A 20,313-nucleotide genomic window follows, 5' to 3' on the forward strand; every position below is an offset into this window, starting at 1 on the left:
TGCATAAAAATGCATAAAATATAGAAGAGTTCAAAAGAAGGAAATATCATTTCTGAGAGGAGACAGAGGAAGAGACACCTTTACCAAGAAATACACTGAAAAGACAGAAATAGTAAAACTTGGCAGCTAACTGATCTGGGAGAAAAGGAAGCATAAAATATCACCTAAAGATTTCAAGCATTAGTTACCAGAAGAAGAGTAGAAGCACTCACAAAAATCTTAAAGTCAGAAGAAATAAGATTTAGGGATAGGAGAAAGGAGGGGAAGGAAGTAGATGTGTAGTTCAGCTTTGGACCCATGTGGTCTCAAGTGCTAGTTGAGACTTTCTTCTACAACTGGTAAGTAATGATTTTAAATCTGAGTCTGAAACCCAGTAAAGAGCTCTGAGATAAAAAAAAAGATTTAGAAGTTAACATTTAAAGAATTATAATACCCTTTCCTTTTAACTACTCTTTCTACAACCACAAATGCTTTAAATTCAAGATTATACATATTAAATTATCTGGATTCTATTCCATTATTACCTGTTTGATGGAGGTGGTTGCTGTACTTGAGGACCACGAGCTGCCTGGGTAATAGGTACTTTAGAAAGCCCCAACATTTCCTGTTGTAGAGGTGAAATCATTAATATGAGTGAAATCCACATAATGAATCATAAAAGACAACTGTCTCTACTAAATAGTTAAAACAAGGTATTGTATAGCTTGTGCCAAGATCTTGTTTTCTTCCACTAACAGTGAAGAAATCCATCTTTTATATACAATTGTCATGTAAAATATCTCCTTTATTTGTATTTTCTTAGATTTTTAAATGTTTACTACTGTAATGAAAGAACACAGAAAAAGTCATAATAACAATAGCCTTGCTTGTCCAGGACTCTAGCCCAAAATGCATTGCTATGACACGCAAGAAATAGTGGACCCAAGCCCAGTGATGAACACAGTAAAACCAAACCAACAGCCAATCCACACTAACATACTCTATTACTCCTCCTCCCTTTGTCTGAATTCTATAATTACTATTTAGGGTGTCTTCTGTAGGGATTCAAATATATCATCTGGCTACAGTCCCAGATTGCCCTGATGTAAATAACTCATTTTGATTGATAGAACCCAGACATTCCTGACAGTAATCCCAGCAGTCAGTCCATTATTCCATGCTGCCTCTGCACACACATATATATATATATATATATATTATATATATATAATATATATATATGTATATACGTATATACATATATATACGTATATACATATATATATATTATAAAAAACAAGTTTACTAATAGGAATTTCAAAAGGAAGGGAGGAAGACAGTGAAAAAATTTTTTAATGGAAAATATTAATGCTGTGCTTATAAATTCTAGCAATCAATTTGGTCACTTGGGAAATCCCCCATCCATGTCTGCATGGCTCAGATTCAGGAAGCTCTACAAAGCAGTGTAGACCTAGAACCAGATTCACAGGGACTATCCTCAGACAAAATTAGAAGCTTATTTCTAAAATACCACAGGCTGAAAACAAATCCAATATTGGAGCAAAGGAAATTCCAAAGCGAGAAAAGAAAGCAGAACCAAGACGAGATACAGAATAACGATTATAATAATGTAAAGGAAAACACCAAAAGACATAAAAATTCAAATTAATGTAATGTTTAATTTTGATTCCAGAGGACTGAGGATAAAACACCCTTTCTCTCTACAAAAAAGCAGAGGACTAGGAGTACAGAATGTTGCATATGCTGTCCAACGTGGAGTTGTGAAACCATTCCATCTCATTTTAGCTCTTAAAAACTTAGGTAACAATGCATCTTAATTAACTGATAAAACAAGACCTTATGCTAAATATGAAAAATCTTTGAAAACCACTGAATTGTCAACTGATGTCAGACAGAAAATCTGTTCCCAAAAGACTATAGACAATCCCTGAAGATATGACTAAGTTTTCTAATTTATCAAGCAGGTAGAAAAAGGAGAATTACAGAAATTACAGAATGTGACTTTCCAGAATATTTCTGAAAAGCAAATGAATTAGGGAGGGTAGAGGAGAGAAGTATTGTCTTTGGTTCTAGACAGATCTCCTTACCACCCTGCTTTGATTGAAGATCCTTCCACCTTCAAAGGGTCCTAAGCATGTTGGATTTTACATCTTCCTATTGGTAGCATAGCATGATATTTGTAGGGATGGCAGCAGCTTGTATCTTTCCACTGGTGTCCTACAGTTATTTCTGGACTAGCTAGCAATAGTGCATCCTTGGGAGCCAAGGCAAGCCTGGACTCAATGCAAAAACAAAAAAAAAACTACATCCTGACTAAGGGAAACTTATTGAGCACCAAACCAACAGGAGAAAAGGTCTTTCAGCAACTAAGAAATTTGAGTTACATGACTGTCACATATGTTTTTCAAATATAAGACCATTTTGCCCTGGATTCCAGTTTCTTGTAAAAGAATAAGTTATGGTCAATATGGCCAGAAAGGCCAGTGATCAATGTTGGAAGGGATGTGGGAAATCTGGGACACTAATACATTGTTGTTGGAGCTGTGAACTCATCCATCCTTTCTGGAGAGCTATTTGGAATTACGCCCACAGAGCAACAAAAATGTGCATACCCTGAGATCCAGCAATACCACTACTGGGTCTATACCCTGAAGAGATTATGAAAAAGGGTAAAAACATCACTTGTACAAAAATATTCATAGCAGCCCTGTTTGTGGTGGCAAAGAATTGGTTAGGGAATGGCTTAACAAACTGTGATATAGGTATGTCATAAAAAACTATTATTCTATTACAAACCAGGAGGGATGGGAATTCAGGGAAGCCTGGAAGGATTTGCCTGAATTGATGATGAGTGAGATAAGCAGAACCAGAAAAACATTGTACACCCTCATAGCAACATGGGGGTGATAATCAACCTTGATGGACTAGCTCATTCCATCAGTACAACAATCAGGGATAATTTTGGGCCATCTGTGATGGAGAATACCATCTGTATCCAGAGAAAGAATTGTGGAGTTTGAACAAAGACCAAAGACTATTACCTTCAATTTAGAAAAAAAAACGTTAAATTATTATATAATTTTGCTATCTCTTATACTTTATTTTGCTTCCTTAAGGATATGATTACTCTCTCATCATATTCAACTTAGATCAATGTATACCATGGAAACAATGTAAAGACTAAAAGACTGCCTTCTGTGGGGGGCAGGGGGAAGGAAGCAAGAATAGGAGGAAAACTGTAAAACTCAAAATAAATAAAAATCTTTCTTTAAAAAAAATAAAATATAACCTAAAAAAAAGGGGGGGTGGCTAGGTGGCATAGTGGATAAAGCACTGGCCTTGGAGTCAGGAGTACCTGGGTTCAAATCTGGTCTCAGACACTTAATAATTACCTAGCTGTGTGGCCTTGGGCAAACCACTTAACCCCATTTGCCTTGCCAAAAAAAACCTAAAAAAAAAGAATAAATCACATTTTGGGGGAATGTTTTATGAATAGAAAGAATATCAGTCACACATGTTACAACAGAAATACTGATCAGGGATAAAGCACAGACTGATCTATAAATTATTTAATATACGGATAAGGAAACTTCCTCTATAAAAGCAAGACTGCAACCTGGACCCTTACCAGGTTTCCTAGAGTACTGATGGGTTAAATAATTTGGGCAACATGACACAGCCAAAATGTGTCAAGAGGCATGACTTGAGCTCCCAGGTCTTCCTAGTTCCAAGGTCAAGCCCTCTATTCATTATGTAAAGCTAATTCTCATTAGTGAAATACACCAACAGCACACTAGTAAATATTTAATCAAGAACTAAAGTCAGAGATTCGAAGACAATCACATACCATCATAGTTCTACCCATAAATGATGCCCACTAGTTGAATAAAATAGACTATCACAAACAGGTTAGCATAATTTTACCATACTGATGAGATGTTGACCAGCATGAGTGGACCTGAAATTTCATACATAAGATGTACTTAACTAACAAATATTTGTTGCCTTAAATACTTGGGCAAATAAATACAACAAATATTGGATTTATCTACTGACAAAGAGAGTAGGGAATAGCAACAAGTTGTGGAACTTTGACTGAATGTTGCTAAGTCAAAATCCCTAAGCTTGGCATTACTGTAATACTGTGCTCGCTGATATGGAAAAGACCTTCATCTAAAAGGTCAAGATGTCCTACTGTATCCAGATTAACAGCAGAAGTCTTGTTTTCTATACTATCAGGCCACTGGCTAAGTTGGTCGTGAAAGAAGCAATGAGTATATCTCTGCACAATCCCCTCACTTTAATCAACATAATGTGCATATCACATTCTCATTTATTTGATGTTAAGGCTCTCTTCAAGTCTGAAGGAAAATGGGGTGCTAGGTGGCACAGTGGATAAATCACTGGCCCTGGAGTCAGGAGTGCCTGGGCTCAAATCTGGTCTCAGATACTTAATAATTACCTAGCTGTGTGGCCTTGGGCAAGCCACTTAACCCCATTTGCCTTGCAAAAAAAACAACTAAAAAAAAGTTTGAAGGAAAACAATCAATCAAACAATTATTACTGTTGCCTGATAGAAATTTTGAAGTTTGTAAAAGACTCTAATATCTGATTTTGATTCTAAACTTAAAATTTTTAAAAATTGAAACTACAAATTTAACATTCTAAACTTCAGCATTTTGAAACTACTGATATTAGGCAAATGGAAAGAAAAGACTAGAATGGAAACATGAACATTAAAATGCTCATTATGTCATAATCACAATTATAACAATCATCCCCTATAAACTTTTTTCTGCAAAGTTACTTTAAGAAAGAATTTTCATTTTACACTAAGTGATAATCTTTGTTCACATATACACTGTGAAATACTACTCTTGCCTACTTACCTGCAATTGCTTTGCAGTTAAATCTTTTGTTCCTCTGAAGACATAACTTTTTGAAATACCCTCACAACCAAGTTCATGGACCTGCACCATTCTCCCAAAGGTAATAAGTCCCACCAAAGCTGTAGATGGTAAAAGACTGAGTGACATCTGCATGGATTCTTTCAAGGCTTGTAAATCTTCATCTTCCATACAAGTATCCACAACATACAGAAATATCAAAGGCATCTGAGGGCCACGCTTTAAAAAAAAACATAATCGGAATGAGGGAGGAAAAGTATATTGTTGCTTTCTCTAATGACTTTTTCCCTTTGCACAAATTTACACATACTTCTTTATTTATTTTCAAAGCATCAAAACTGTGCCAGGATAGAACAGGTTCAACTCAACCACTTAAACTGTCTTGTAATACTTAATGCCTTAAGTACTTGGGCAAATAAATATGTACAGAGATTAAAAAAAAATTGAGTTTTACAAGGGGTCAATTTATAAGTTTAACTAAATCATGCTTAATTAAAATTAAAGATGTCAACCAGCATTTAAAAATCTTTTTTTATGAATCAATGAACTGATATTTTACTAATATATCAAGATTACTAATGCTTTGTTGATCACATTCAGAAATCCAAAAAGTAGATTTTGTCTTACAACAATTGGCCTTAAAAGATTGTGACTAGGGGTGGCTAGGTGGCACAGTGGATAAAGTACTGGCCCTGGAGTCAGGAGTACCTGGGTTCAAATCCAGTCTCAGACACTTAATAATTACCTAGCTGTGTGGCCTTGGGCAGGCCACTTAACCCCAGTTGCCTTGCAAAAACCTTAAAAAAAAAAAAAAGATTGTGACTAAATTTCTAACAAATTCAATTTGTAAGTAAAAAAGGCCTGTCTTTGCCAAGTGAAATATTAATTTATTCTAAGTTACTATAAATGGAATTCATGTTTAGTTAGGGTTCTGGTTAGATACCCCCTAGAGATCCTTCCCATAAATTCTGCATTTCTGTGAAGTCACCAAGGGGTTCAGTGTCCTAATTTTCAAAATGAGAGATTTGGAAAACATAAGGGGATTGGCCTTATATTTCTAAATCTCATAAACCTATAAGGGTTTCAAAGATATATCCTGATGGTCTTACCAGTACTACATATTCGATGCTTGAAAACTGAGGTAAAAGTTCAGCAGGCTGATTGAGTTCAGATATGCCAGCATATGTTGGTGGAAACTACAGGGAGAAGGAAAGTAAAATTTAGAACGTTGTTTTACTGAAAAGAATTAAGAAATTAAGAAGATAAATATGTATTTTCCTGATGGTTCAAATACCCAGGAAAAAAAACACCTCCATAGATTTAAATAAGCTATTTCCCTACCTAGAAGAGATTCCCTTCATCTTACTTCATGTATTTAAAGGTTCTCTTTCTTAAAAGCTCTAGCTCATGTCCTAGATACCTCCAAGAAGCTTCCCCTCAGCTAGAAATTATTCTCCCCTTAATCCCTGTGACCTAAGTTTCTCATTCTCTCTTCAACTTCTAAGCACTTGTCACTGAAGTTGCTTTGAGGGCAGGACTACATTTTACTTCATCTCTGCTGCACTGATGCTTAGCAACATTGCTATTCCATCAGGACACAGAAGTCTAGAGAAGGAGCCTCTTGCCAGTTACCTGTCACTCCTTGGGTTTTATCACCAGGAGAAACAACACTCCAAATTAGACAGTGGATCCCCCAGATCTAAGGTCAAGCCCTAAATATTTCCTTCTTCTTTCTCCTATGAAGATCCTTGTAGGGATAGCCAGTCTCCTATTTGGGAGGCAAGGAAAGACCAAGGATCCTTTTTCCTTCTCTGTTTAAGAGACTTCAGGGCCATCTCAAAGCATACCACAAGAGGGAAAAGCCCTGGGGGGCCACAGAGTTCCATTTCAGAACAAGTCTAAACCTTCATTCCCATGATAACTATTCAAACACTTGAAGACAGCTACCATCCAATTATCTAGTGGGCTAGGAATTGGAAGGCAAAGAAAACTTCTTATTTGCCAGTGTTTGATCACTCTCCCCTGAGGAACTCTGCTCCTGCTCATGACAGATACTTCATAAAAGAATCAAAACAGAAAAAAAGAGGAACCCCTGCCTTCTCACATTCTGCTCCACCATAAGGACCTAGGAATACTACTTCCCAGTCACACACCCCTATTCCAAATTCCCCTATAGAGACCCAGACCTCTTTACTCCATGGACCAACTCTTCCTCAGAGACCCAGACATCCTCTTTTTCCAGTATCAGCTCCCCACCTGCCCCAACCTCATAGTTCTATTAAAATAGTGGGATGTCCAGCCTCTTAAAGATTCTCCTTATCCAAACCTCCTGCCTCTCTAGTCTCAATTCTTCCAAAGTTTTCAACTCCCCAGTCAAGGTTCCTCTTCAGTCCCTCCCTCACTTCAGACACCCTCATAATCCTAGGATCTCTCCAAGAACTCTCTCTGCCCCAAACCTAATAACATGAGATCAATCCACCTCAGTTCCCTGCCCTCTCAGTAAAGATTGTATCTCCAAGAGTTTGCTTCCCTTAAACATTTTTAGGTCTCCTTCTCCCAGGGTCTTCATTACCCCAACTTTCCATCTGTATGTTTTCATCCCAAAACCTAGCACTGTGGCTTAATTACAGGAGGGACTCATGAATGACATTTTAATTAACTTATTAAGATGTTTTTGCTATGTGTTATTTTTAACAGATATTTATATATTATGTCTGCTATAAAGTAATCTTTAATAACAAAACAGAACTAGGTTTACCAAAACAGAGATTTTCTTACCTGATTTCTTTGATAACAAAAATTGCAAGCCCACAGTTTTGCTCGGTAATCCACCTGACTATTAAAAAAAAAAAGATAAACGTATATATTATTCATTTAGCAACACTTTGTTACTTTAGTAAAATTATTTTTATAATTTTTAAAAGCACTTTCTCAAATATAAGACTAAAAATATTTCTATATTCAAAAAATAAAACGTAGAAACAGGTGACAAGGTGATTTTTTTTAAAAAATGTCTTTAATTTCATATTCCACCAGCATCTAAATCTCATTCTATAGCTCAATTCATATTAACAATTTGTATAAAATAATATAAATATAAAATAAGACATATCAACACATTTTTAATTATCAAAGTTCCCAAAACTTAGTACTGGCTACCTCATTTTAAACTGAATCTAAAGGAACCATAGCCAAAGAAAATAAAGCATAATAGCTACACTTTCTCTAATGTGATAAAGTTCATTCAAATGGAAAAAGTAATGGAGCAACTTTTCCCTTGTACATCAAATGCAAAATAAATTTAAAAGGGTAAAAAAGATCATATACTTAGAGTTAGAAGATCAGATTTTTAAAAAATGAAGGTATATCATGAAAAGAATAAATTACAGTAGAATCACAGCTGATCAAGTCCAGGTGCTTTGGGTTTAGAGGCAATTAGGTGGTTCAGCAGATAGGTTTGGACCCTAGGCAAATTAACACCTTCCTTTTCTCAGTGATAAGGCTGTGGAATGTCTGCTATGTCTGCTTGACTGGTTTCAAAGTTCTTCTTGCTCAGGGGGCGGCTAGATAGCGCAGTGGATAAAGCACTGGCCCTGGAGTCAAGAGTACCTGGTTTCAAATCCGGTCTCAGACACTTAATAATTACCTAGCCATGTGGCCTTGGACAAGCCACTTAACCCCATTGCCTTACAAAAAAAAAAAACCTAAAAAAAAAGTTCCTCTTGTTTATAAGAATCAATCAATCAACAAGCATTAACTCAATGCCTAGTAGAGTGGATATAAAATACAAAATGCAAACAAATATAAACAGTCTCTGTAAACAGTCTCTGCCCTGAAAGAACTTAGATTTCACCTGGAAGAACAATAGACAGGTACACAAAACGGACAGAAATTGATTTTGGAAGGCAGACACCTGCAGGAGGCAGGAGGCAGGAGAATCCTGCGGAAGCTTGAGCTTGAACCTTGGAGGAAATTAGGAATTATAAATCATCAAGGTGAGGATGGGGACAGCTAGTCCAAAAGGTACTAACATGGACACTTGAGTACTACCAAGGATGAGGACTAGTAAGCAGACCAACTGCATAGATCACAATGTACATGGAAGGGAATAAACAACAAAAAAGGTCAAGCCTTTACATCTAAAGGACTTGAATTGTTCACCTCAGAAAGGGTTCACTTAAGGGTTGTGGAGAAATCAACTGTGGTATAAAAACAAAATGTAACAAACAGGTGGAGCCAAGACGGTAGAGTGAAGGCATGAAATCTGGGAGCTCTCCCCCCCAGACCACTCCAAACACCCCTAAATAACAACTCTAATTAAATTCTAGAGTGATGGAACCCACAGAAACACTGAGTGAAACCATTTTCCAGCCCAAGACAACTTGGAGGATCTGTGGGAAAGGTCTGTTACACTGGGGTTAGAAAGGTCCATGGCGTAGCCAGTAGCACCAGAGCTAACCTGCTCCGGTGATCCAGGAACAGCCAAGGGGCACCTGGGTCCAGGGCAATGGCACGGTTTTCAAACCTCTCAGCCCAGAGATTGCCAAAGACAACTGGGGATGCTCAGCAGGAAAACTCTACCACAAGAGAGTGAGCACTGGGCTTAGTGCAGTGCAGGCCTCAGTGGCGACCAGGCCAAAAAGCAGGAGCAGGCCTGCAGAACCATCCCTCAGGGAGCCATCCCTCAGGGAGCCACCAGGCAGCTGCTTCCAGAGCACTCAGTCCACAGAAGGGGGGGGAGGGGAGGGGAACCTACTGCAGAGGTCTCTCTGCTACCCCTGAAGCTGGAAACATCTGTGGTTTTGCCCAAATTTAGATCCAGGTCACAGTGTGGGTCCCCTCTTAGGAAAAAGAGCTTTTCTGCCAGAGCAGAGCAGGGACCATTCTCACAGTTCCTGGGCAGAAAGAGGCAAGTGTTTATGATCACTCACAGACCACAGCACAGGTCAGAAAAGCAGTCAATCTCTCATAAGACCTTGAAGGAATTGAGATCCCTGAGGGTATCCCTGAAAACAGCTGCAAAACCCCTCAAAAGTATATCTTCCACCCTGGAAGCAGAGGTAAAAATCAAGTCATAGACTGGGGGAAATGAGCAAACAAGAGAAGAAAAAAATCTGACCATGGACAATTACTTTCATCCTGTGGAGGATCAAAATATACACTAGAAAATAATGAAGTCGGGCAGCCAGGTAGCACAGTGGATAGGGCACCGGCCCTAGGGTGAGGAAGACTTGAGGCCAAATCTGGCCTCAAGACAATAATTACCTAGCTGTGTGAACTTGGGCAAATCACTAACCCAAATATCTTAAATAAAAAGAAAAAAGAGAAAAAAGAAAAGAAAGCCTCCAAGAAAAATACAAATTGGGCGCAGTCTACAGAAGACCTCAAAAAAGATTTTGAAAATCAAGTAAAGGAGGTAGAGGAAGAACTGGGAACAGAAATGAGAGCAATGCCAAGAAATCATGAAAACCAAGTCTGCAGCTTGGTGAAGGCATTACCAAAAAAATACTGAAGAAAATTAACATCTTGGGGTGGCTAAGTGGTACACTGTATGGAGCAATAGCCCTGGAGTCAGAAGAACCTGAGTTCAAACCTGATCTTAGACACTTGATAATTACCCAACTATGTGACCTTAGGCAAGTTCTTAACCCCATTGCCTTGCAAAAACAAAAAAAAGGGGGGGAATAAAGAAAATAACATCTTAAAAACCAGTTTAGGTTAAAGGAAAAAAAGCAGTCCAAAAGGCCAATGAGGAAAAGTCTTAAAAAGCAGAATTGGCCAGATGGAAAAGAAGATACAAATTAATTCCTTCAAATGTAGAATGAAGCTAAGGAAAGCTGATGATTTTTATGAGAAATCAAGAAACAATAAAATAAAACCAAAGAATAAAAAACTAGAAGAAAATGTGAAATCTCTCACTGGGAAAAACAACAGACATGGAAAACAGATCCAGAAGAGATCATTTAAAAATTATTGGACTGAAAGTCATGACCAAGAAGAGAGCCTAGATTTCATCTTTCAAGAAATTCTCCAAGAAAATTGTTCTGATATCCTAGCAGCACAGAGTAAAATAGAAACTGAGGTAAGTCACCAATCACTTGCTGAAAGAGATCCAAAATGAAAATTCCCAGGACTATTAAATCCTAATTCTAGAATTCCCAAGCAGCCAGAAAGAAACAATTAAAATATTGTGGAGTTACAATCAGAATACCACAAGATTTAGCCCTTCTACATTAAGGGCTCATAGGGCTTGGAATATGATATTCTAGAAGGCAAAAGAGCTTGGATTACAACTGAGAATCAACTCCCCAGCAAAACTGAACATCCACTTACAGGGGAAAAAAATGGACATTCAATAAAATAGGGGATTTTCAAACTTTCCTGAAACAACCAGAGCTGAACAGAAAATCTGATCTTCAAGTACAGGACTCAGGTGAAGTTTGTAGAGGGTGACTGGGAAGGACAAATCAATAGGGAACTAAATGATGTTCAACTGTGTGTATTCCTGCATGGGAAGAAGAAACTGATAACTCCTATGAACTTTCTCATTCATTAGAGCAATCAAAAGAAGCATATGTAGACAAGGCAAAGAAGGGAGCTGAATCTGGACATATTATAAAGATAGAGTCAATGTATGAAAAAGGGGTACTAGGAGGAAGGGAGAGGAGAGCTAGAATGGAATGTTATTTCACATAAAAGAGCAAGAAAAAGCTTTTGCAATCGAGTGGAAGAGAGGAAGGTGAAGAGGAATGAGTGAGCCTTCACTTTTGTGGTTCAGAGAAGGAAATAACATACACATTGGGTATAAAATCTCTTACCCTAGAGGAAAATAGGAGAGGAGAGGGATGGGAGAAAGGGGACAAGGGGAGAGGAAGGAGGGGTGTAGGTGATAGAAGAGAGGGGAGATCATGGGAGAGAGTAGCCAGATACAACACACTTTTGAGGAAAATAGGGAGAAAGGAGAGAGAATAGAATAAATGGGGGTTGGGAGGAATAGGATAGAGGAAAATATAGCTAGCAATAGCAACTGTGAGAAAAAAAACTGAAACAATATTTTTTTTAGTTTTTGCAAGGCAATGGGGTTAAGTGATTTGCCCAAGATTACACAGCTAGGTAATTATTAAGTGTCTGAGGCTGGATTTGAACTCAGGTCCTCCTGACGTCAGGGCCAGTGCTCTATCCACTGCACCACTTTAGCTGTTCAAACAACTTCTTTGATGGATTTAGGATAAAGAATGCTATCCATCCCAAAGACAGAGCTGATGGAAATGGAATATAGACTGAAACATACATTTTTTTCTCTCACTTTATTTTTCTAGAGATTTCTTTTTCTTTGTGTGTTGGAGGAATTATGTTTACTTTTACAGCATGATTATTACAGTAATGTGAAAAAAAATTAAAGTTCTCTAAAAAAAAACTTTCAAAGACAATTATGCTTAGACAGTTATGTCCCAAAAGGATACAATCTTTTTTTTAGATTTTTTTTTTTCAAGGCAATGGGGTGAAGTGGTTTGCCCAAGGCCACACAGCCAGGTAATTATTAAGTGTCTGAGGCCAGATTTGAACTGACTCCAAGGCCAGTGCTCTATCCACTGCGCCATCTAGCAACCCCCCATATAGTCTCTGTATGACAGTCAAGTAATGTTACAATTGTTGGAAAAACAAAGAATTCAATCTCCAGCTATAAAGGTTAAGAGAAATAAGGGGTAGTTCCACTTTTCTTCAAAAGAGAAAAAAATAAAAGTAAAAATATAGAACTATTTTCCTAAAGAAAGCTGAAAAGTCTATTAGGATCTGTGAGTGAAAAGCACTGGTTTTAATTGGCTCCCTGTTTCATACACCTGGAAGAAGCAATCCTCTTTTCTGTCCAAACTTCCATGCTCTTCCAAAGTGCAGTTCCTGAAGGAGCCAACTTCCTGACCCCTGAACTGGTCTCATGGCATGTATTCATTCCTGTTATGCATTTATCATACTCTCTAATTTGGATTTTGAAATACATATCCAAGTATCCCTATTCAACTATTAGCTCCTTAAAGAAATAAATCAATATGTGTTAAGCAGAGAGAAAAGAAGGAAAAAAGAAGAAAAACAAAGAGAAATGAAGAAACTGGGATAAAGAAAGAGGAAATAGGAGGGAAAGCAAGCCAAGGAGGGATAAAAAGATAAGAGAATAAAAGGGAAAGAAAAGGAAGGGGAAAGAGGAAAAGAAGAGCAAAAAAGGGAAAAGAAGATGGGGAAAAAAGGCATCCCAGCAAACATGTTAGGTATTGCATTAGGTCAGAAATGCTAATTCTACACTCACATGTGTAGTGAGTACTCTGGTCTTACTATTCCAGAAAGTAGAAAACTAAGCCCTCTTCCACAGGGAACTAGTGATTACTAAGTGCCAGACACTATGCTAAGCACTGAGCATCCAAAAGCCACAAAAAAGAGCTCACAAAGGTAATCTTACGTCTATGAGGTATCTCCAAAGGGTCTGGAATGTTGCAAATAATAAGTGCTTCAAAATGAAGTAAAGAACAAATAAAAAAGGAAAGGAAATTATGGTTAATGATTTCTTAGAAGAAATGGTTTTTACCAAGAGGGAGAGTCCCTAACTCAAGAAAGAAAAATGTTAAGAAAAAAGTAGCTCAACATTATAATAACCACAGTAGTTAACATCTCATATCACAGTAATTAAATCTGGACAGACATTTCAATCCTTGGGGGTTATAGAAACCTAATTACAATTCAAAATTAGTTATATAATAACATTATAATCAAGGTCTGAATATGAAGTATGACTATTAAGTAATTATTTTTTTCCTAATACACATTAAAAAATTTCAGCCAAATAAATGTTATCTAAATACTTAATCTCAAGATTCATAGAAAAGTTCCTGATCTTATCCCAAGGAGTGACTGAACACTCTAAAAAAGAAGGACCCTTGGATCACTGATGATAAAACTTACTATTCCTAGCTTATTTAACACCTTATTCACCAGATGAGTTTCTGAAGGATTCAGAACTATACTGAAAAATCAAATCAGCCCTCAAAAAGACATAGATTGGTTTGAATTAATGAAGTGATTCCAAATACTAAGCTGAAGACTGAATGCAAATTTTTAAATGATTTAAGCAATATGGTATTGATGGAAAAAATGCAAATACTGCCTTCCCAGATGACTTACTCTGAATAATACAACACTTGAGATATGTTTTCTTGCATCTTTAAAAAAAATCACTTTTTTTAATGTTTGTATATCCTATGTGATTAAACTGATTGATAAATGTTATAATTAAATATAACTGGCAAGCTTTCATTTAACTCTGAAAATTGCTAAAAGCATTATCTGAAATTTAATATTTTAATGATAAAAAATATTTTTGCTATAGAAAGTGATTAGAAATTTTAGATTTAATCTAGAGAACTTGAACTGCTATGAAAATCTCTAAGACCCTACAACAACTGGTAGAACAACAATAATGCTATCCAATAGGGGAATATACCAACAAAGCAAATGAAACAGTTTAATCAAAAGCTTCTTGGCTGAACCTGAAAAACTTAATTAGTAAATTAATAACAAATATTACATTTATTGAACGAAAGTGTTCAATATGGTATTACAATACTAACTACTTTTCAAGTTAGTATGGTGCTTTTGAAAACTTTAAAACATATAGATTTTTGTGAATAACATTCAAAAAACAAACACTAAGAACCAACCATAAAGGATTCAAAACCGCCCGACATGTGGATCTGCTACAGAGCACAGGTTCATACTGAATGGGAGGTAAATCAGGTCTCTCTTTCAGTGGTGTAAATAGGGCTGCCACAGGAACAACCATTCTTGTAGCTTCAAGACGACTTGAAGGCCAAACATTCCAACTAAATCTAACTCCATCTCGATCTTCATTCTGCTGAATGAATTCCAGGAAGGTTGTCATTGTAAATGTTTATTTCTGTAACAAAATGGAAATAAATTAATCTAAAATTCAGGTAATATTTAAAAGGCAGATTATTTAAACATGTATGGCTTTAAAAGATGGTCAATAAAAATAATCCTGAAATGGAAACTAATGAGGAAAAAAAAAAACCACATGCTCTTATAACCTTACAAAACAAATAACTCAATGCCCCCAAATTCCCTACTGAATTTATTATATGCTTTTTTAAAAGTGAGTAGCATAGATTAAAAATTCACAATCTTGTGTGCAATGCTTTGTATATGGAAATGTTCATTTCTGAGCATTAAGATGAGAATTTTTAAATTATTCAAATATAAAAAATAAAATATTAAAATAAAATTGCAATTTGAAACCAGTGGGATACACAGGTAAATTACCTTCTTCTAAAGAAAACTACAGTGGTGGCTAGGTGGCGCAATGGAAATACCGGTCCTGGCGTCAGGAGTCCCTAGTTCAAATCCAGCCTCAGACATTTAATAATTACCTAGCTGTGTGGCCTTGGGCAAGCCACTTAACCCCATCGCTTAGCAAAAAGAAAAAAAAAACTAAAGAAAACTACAGTTATTAAAGGATAGAAGGTCAATTTTCAAAGGAAGAAAGTCAAGCTATGAATAGGCACATAAAAACTGATATTTATCAGAAAGATGCAAATTAAAGCCACTCTGAGATTCCACCTCATGCCCATCAGATTGGTAAAGTTATCAAAAAAGGAAAATAACAAATGCTGGTCAGAGAAAAATAGGTATGTATATTGATGGAGAGGAGTCAAAATGTCTGTCCAAACTAGCCTAAAATGCAAAAGTGAAATGTCTAACAAAATAAAAATACAATACAACATAGATCATTTTAATTTGTGGCTATGTCAATACTCAGTCCTAATTGATGGGGTTTCTATTTGAAGTCTGATACCACAGTATCAATACCTGTTTTTTCCTATTTTTTGGTTTTTGCAACACGGTTAGTGATTTGCCCAAGGTCACACAGCTAGGCAATTATTAAGTGTCTGAGGCTGTATTTGAACTCAGGTCCTCCTGACTAGGGCCAGTGCTTGATCCACTTCGCCACCTAACTCTGCCTGCTCAATGCACTACTGTTGCAACTATGCTGGTACAATCAGTCACTCTACGAAGAAATTTGGAACTACAACCAAAAAAGACACTAAATTGTGCATACCTTTTGAGTCAGCAATACCACTACTACTAATCCTATACCCAAATGATATAAAATGAAAAGGAAAAGGATTCATATGTGAAAAAAATGTTTATTATAAAGACAAAATCTTTATAATCTTTTTTTTTTTTGCAAGGCAAATGGGGTTAAGTGGCTTGCCCAAGGCCACACAGCTAGGCAATTATGAAGTGTCTGAGGCCGGATTTGAACTCAGGTACTCCAGACTCCAGGGCCGGTGCTCTATCCACTGCGCCACCAAGACACCCCAAAAATCTTTATACTCTTTAAAAATCTTTTTGTAGTGGCAAAGAACGTAGAGGTATGCCTATCAACTGGGCTGAACAAATTTTGGTACATGAATGTAACAGAATACTATTATGCTGTAAGAAGTAAAAGGGCAGTTTCAGAGAAACTTGGGAAAAGTTGATACAGTGTGAAGTGAGAACAAGGAGAACAACTTTAACAGCAACAGTGTAAAAATGATAAATGTGAGGGGTGGCTAGGTGGCGCAGTGGATAGAGCACCGGCCCTGGAGTCTGGAGTACCTGAGTTCAAATCCGGCCTCAGACACTTCATAATTGCCTAGCTGTGTGGCCTTGGGCAAGCCACTTAACCACAATGCCTTACACCCCCCCCCCCCAAACCTATGGGATTCATTCAAAGCGACTCTCAGGGGATATATTATAGCTCTAAATACTTACATGAATAAATTGGAGAAAGAGGAAATCAATGAACTAAACATGCAATGTAAAAATTGGAGAAAGAACAAATCAAAAATCCCCAATTAAATACCAAATTAGAAATACTAAAAATTAAAGGACAAATTAATAAAATTGAAAGCAAAAAAACTATTGAATTAATAAATAAAACCAAAAGTTGGCATTATGAAAAAAAAACAATAAAATTGATAAACTTCTGGTCAATTTGATTTAAAAAAAGAAAGAAGAAAACCAAATTGCTAGTATCACAAATGAAAAAGGTGAACTCACCACCAATGAGGAGGAAATTAAAGTAAAAATTCAAAATTATTTTGCCCAACTCTATGCCAATAAATTTGATAATCTAAGTGAAATGGATGAATACTTACAAAAATATAAGTTGCCCAGGTTAAATGAAGAAAAGATTAAATACCTAAACAACCCTATCTCAGAAAAAGAAATTCAACAAGCCATCATTGAACTCCCTAAAAATAAATCTCCAGGGCCTGATGGATTCACAAGTGAATTCTACCAAACATTTAAGGAACAGTTGGTTCCAATTCTATATAAACTCTTTGGAAAAATAGGGAAAGATAGAACTCTGCCTAATTCTTTCTATGAAACCAATATGGTGCTGTTACCTAAACCAGGAAGAGTTAAAACAGAGAAAGAAAATTATACACCTATTTCCCTGATGAATATAGATGCAAAAATCTTAAATAAAATCTTAGCAAAATGACTACAACAAGTTATCACCAGGATAATACATTATGATCAAGTAGGATTTATTCCAGGAATGCAGGGTTGGTTCAATATTAGGAAAACTGTTAGTATACTCAATTATATCAACAACAAATCTATCAGAAATCATATGATCATATCAATAGATGCTGAAAAAGCTTTTGACAAAATACAGCATCCATTCCTATTAAAAACACTAGAGAGTGTAGGAATAAATGGACTGCTCCTTAAAATAATTAGCAGTATCTATGTGAAACCATCAACAAGCATTATATTCAATGGGGAGAGGCTACAGGCATTCCCAATAAGACCAAGGGTGAAACAAGGATGCCCATTATCACCACTACTATTCAATATTGTATTAGAAATGTTAGCTTCAGCAATTAAAGAAGAAAAAGAAATGGAAAGGAATTAGAATTGGGAAGGAAGAGACAAAACTCTCACTCTTTGAAGATGACATGATGGTCTACCTAGAGAATCCCAAGAAATCATCCAAAAAGCTACTGGAAATAATTAGTAATTTAGCAAAGTTGCAGGTTATAAAATAAACCCTCATAAGTCCTCAACTTTTCTATATATGTCTAGCAAGATACAGCAGGAAGAGCTAGAAAGAGAAATCCCATTCAAAGTAACCTCAGACAATATAAAATACTTGGGAGTCTATTTGCCAAGACAGACTCAGAATCTTTTTGAAAACAATTATAAAGCACTTCTCACACAAATTAAATCAGATTTAAATAACTGGGCAAATATCAACTGCTCATGGATAGGTAGAGCTAATATAATAAAAATGACAATTCTACCAAAACTAAACTATCTGTTTAGTGCTCTACCAATCAAAATTCCAAAAAATTACTTTAATGAGTTAGAAAAAATTGTAAGTAAATTGATATGGAGAAATAAAAAGTCAAGAATTGCCAGGAGTTTAATGAAAAAAAAGTGCAAAAGAAGGTGGCTTAGCCCTACCTGATCTAAAATTATATTATAAAGCATCAGTCATCAAAACTGTTTGGTATTGGCTAAGAAATAGAGTGGTGGACCAGTGGAATAGACTAGGTGTAAAAGCAGGAAATGATTACAGTAATCTGCTGTTCGATAAACCCAAAAAGTCCAGCCACTAGGATTAAAAACTCCCACTTCGATAAACTGCTGGGATAATTGGAAGTTAGTATGGAAGAAACTTAGACTAGACCAACACCTAACACCCTTTACCAAGATAAGATCCAAATGGTTACAGGACTTAGACATAAAAAAACAATACTATAAGCAAATTAGAAGATCAAGGACTAGTCTACCTGTCAGATCTATGGAAAGGGGAACAGTTTATGACTAAGGAAGAATTGGAGAACATCACCAAAAACCAATTAGATGATTTTGATTACATTAAATTAAAAAGCTTTTGCACAGATAAAACCAATATAACCAAGATCAAAAGAAATGTAGTAAATTGGGAAACAATCTTTACAACTAATGATGCTGACAAAGGACTCATTTCTAAAATATACAGAGAACTGAGTCATATTTTTAAAACAAAAAGCCATTCCCCAATTGACAAATGGTCAAAGGATATGCAAAGGCAATTTACAGATGAGGAGATCAAAGCAATCCATAGCCATATGAAAAAATGCTCTAAATCATTAATTATTAGAGAAATGCAAATTAAATCTTCTCTGAGGTACCACCTCACACCTCTCAGATTGGCCAATATGACCAGGAAGGATAATGATCATTGTTGGAAGGGATGTGGGAAATCTGGGACACTATTACACTGTTGGTGGAGCTGTGAACTCATCCAACCCTTCTGGAGAGCTATTTGGAACTATGCCCAAAGGGCAACAAAAATGTGCATACCCTTTGACCTAGCAATACCACTACTGGGTCTATACCCTGAAGAGATGAGGAAAAAGGGTAAAAACATTACTTGTACAAAAATATTTATAGCAGCCCTGTTTGTGGTGGCAAAGAATTGGAAATCCAGTAAATGTCCTTCAATTGGGGAATGGCTTAGCAAACTGTGGTATATGTAGGTCATGCAACACTACTGTTCTATTAGAAACCAGGAGGAGGGGCGGCTAGGTGGCGTAGTGGATAAAACACTGGCCTTGGAGTCAGGAGTACCTGGGTTCAAATCCGGTCTCAGACACTTAATAATTACCTAGCTGTGTGCCTCGCAAAAACCTTAAATAAATACATGAATGAATGAATGAATGAATGTACTTTTATAAAATGTAAGCTCCAGGGTGGCTAGGTGGCGAAGTGAATAGGGCACCAGCCCTGGAGTCAGGAGTCCCTGAGTTCAGAAAACTTTAAAAAAAAAAAAAAAGTAAGCTCCATAAGCACTGAGATAGTTTCATTTTTGTTTTTGTATCTCTAGCACACAGCATAGAGCCTGGCACATAAAAGCATTTAATAAACTGTCAATGACTGTATGAGTTTAAGCATGTTAAGCTTCCATCTACTGCTTTCTCATTAGTAAAATGTTTCCACACACAGGTCAAAATGAACTTCCTGACATATAGGTCATATTCAATATCCTTCAGTGTTACAATAACTCCATTATCTCTAGAATTAAAACTCAATCTGGCACTCCACAATTTAACTTTAACCTATAATGGGACGAAGTAAAATGATTTTATTGCCTTATAAAATTATGCTTACAACTTTCTCTAGATTCAAAATAAACTTTTAATGTGATATGTCCTTTGGATCTAATCATGTTTTTACATCATTTAGAACAGTTCACAAGACGTTTTTAAATTCTTCATTGTGAAACCACACAGCAAAGATGTGGCAGTCTGTTTTCTTTTTCAAGTCTAGCCTTGATGATAATTAATTGGCTTTCAATGGA

General features: G+C 36.3%; 1 protein-coding gene across 1 annotated transcript in view; it reads right to left on the reverse strand.

Moving 5' to 3' along the window:
- The window catches only part of SEC23A (SEC23 homolog A, COPII coat complex component), an 81,361-nt gene that overhangs the window by 56,543 nt on the left and 4,505 nt on the right, over positions 1 to 20,313 (reverse strand). Inside the window, exons 2-6 of the mRNA XM_074213421.1 lie at positions 14,615 to 14,850; positions 7,686 to 7,743; positions 6,017 to 6,103; positions 4,890 to 5,126; positions 525 to 604 (exon numbers count right to left, since the gene is read on the reverse strand). Coding sequence (XP_074069522.1) covers positions 525 to 604; positions 4,890 to 5,126; positions 6,017 to 6,103; positions 7,686 to 7,743; positions 14,615 to 14,835 — 683 coding nt within the window. The 5' untranslated portion in view covers positions 14,836 to 14,850. The remainder of the gene's footprint in view (positions 1 to 524; positions 605 to 4,889; positions 5,127 to 6,016; positions 6,104 to 7,685; positions 7,744 to 14,614; positions 14,851 to 20,313) is intronic.

The sequence above is a fragment of the Macrotis lagotis genome, chromosome 1 (assembly GCF_037893015.1).
Source record: "Macrotis lagotis isolate mMagLag1 chromosome 1, bilby.v1.9.chrom.fasta, whole genome shotgun sequence".
NCBI lineage: Eukaryota > Metazoa > Chordata > Mammalia > Peramelemorphia > Peramelidae > Macrotis > Macrotis lagotis.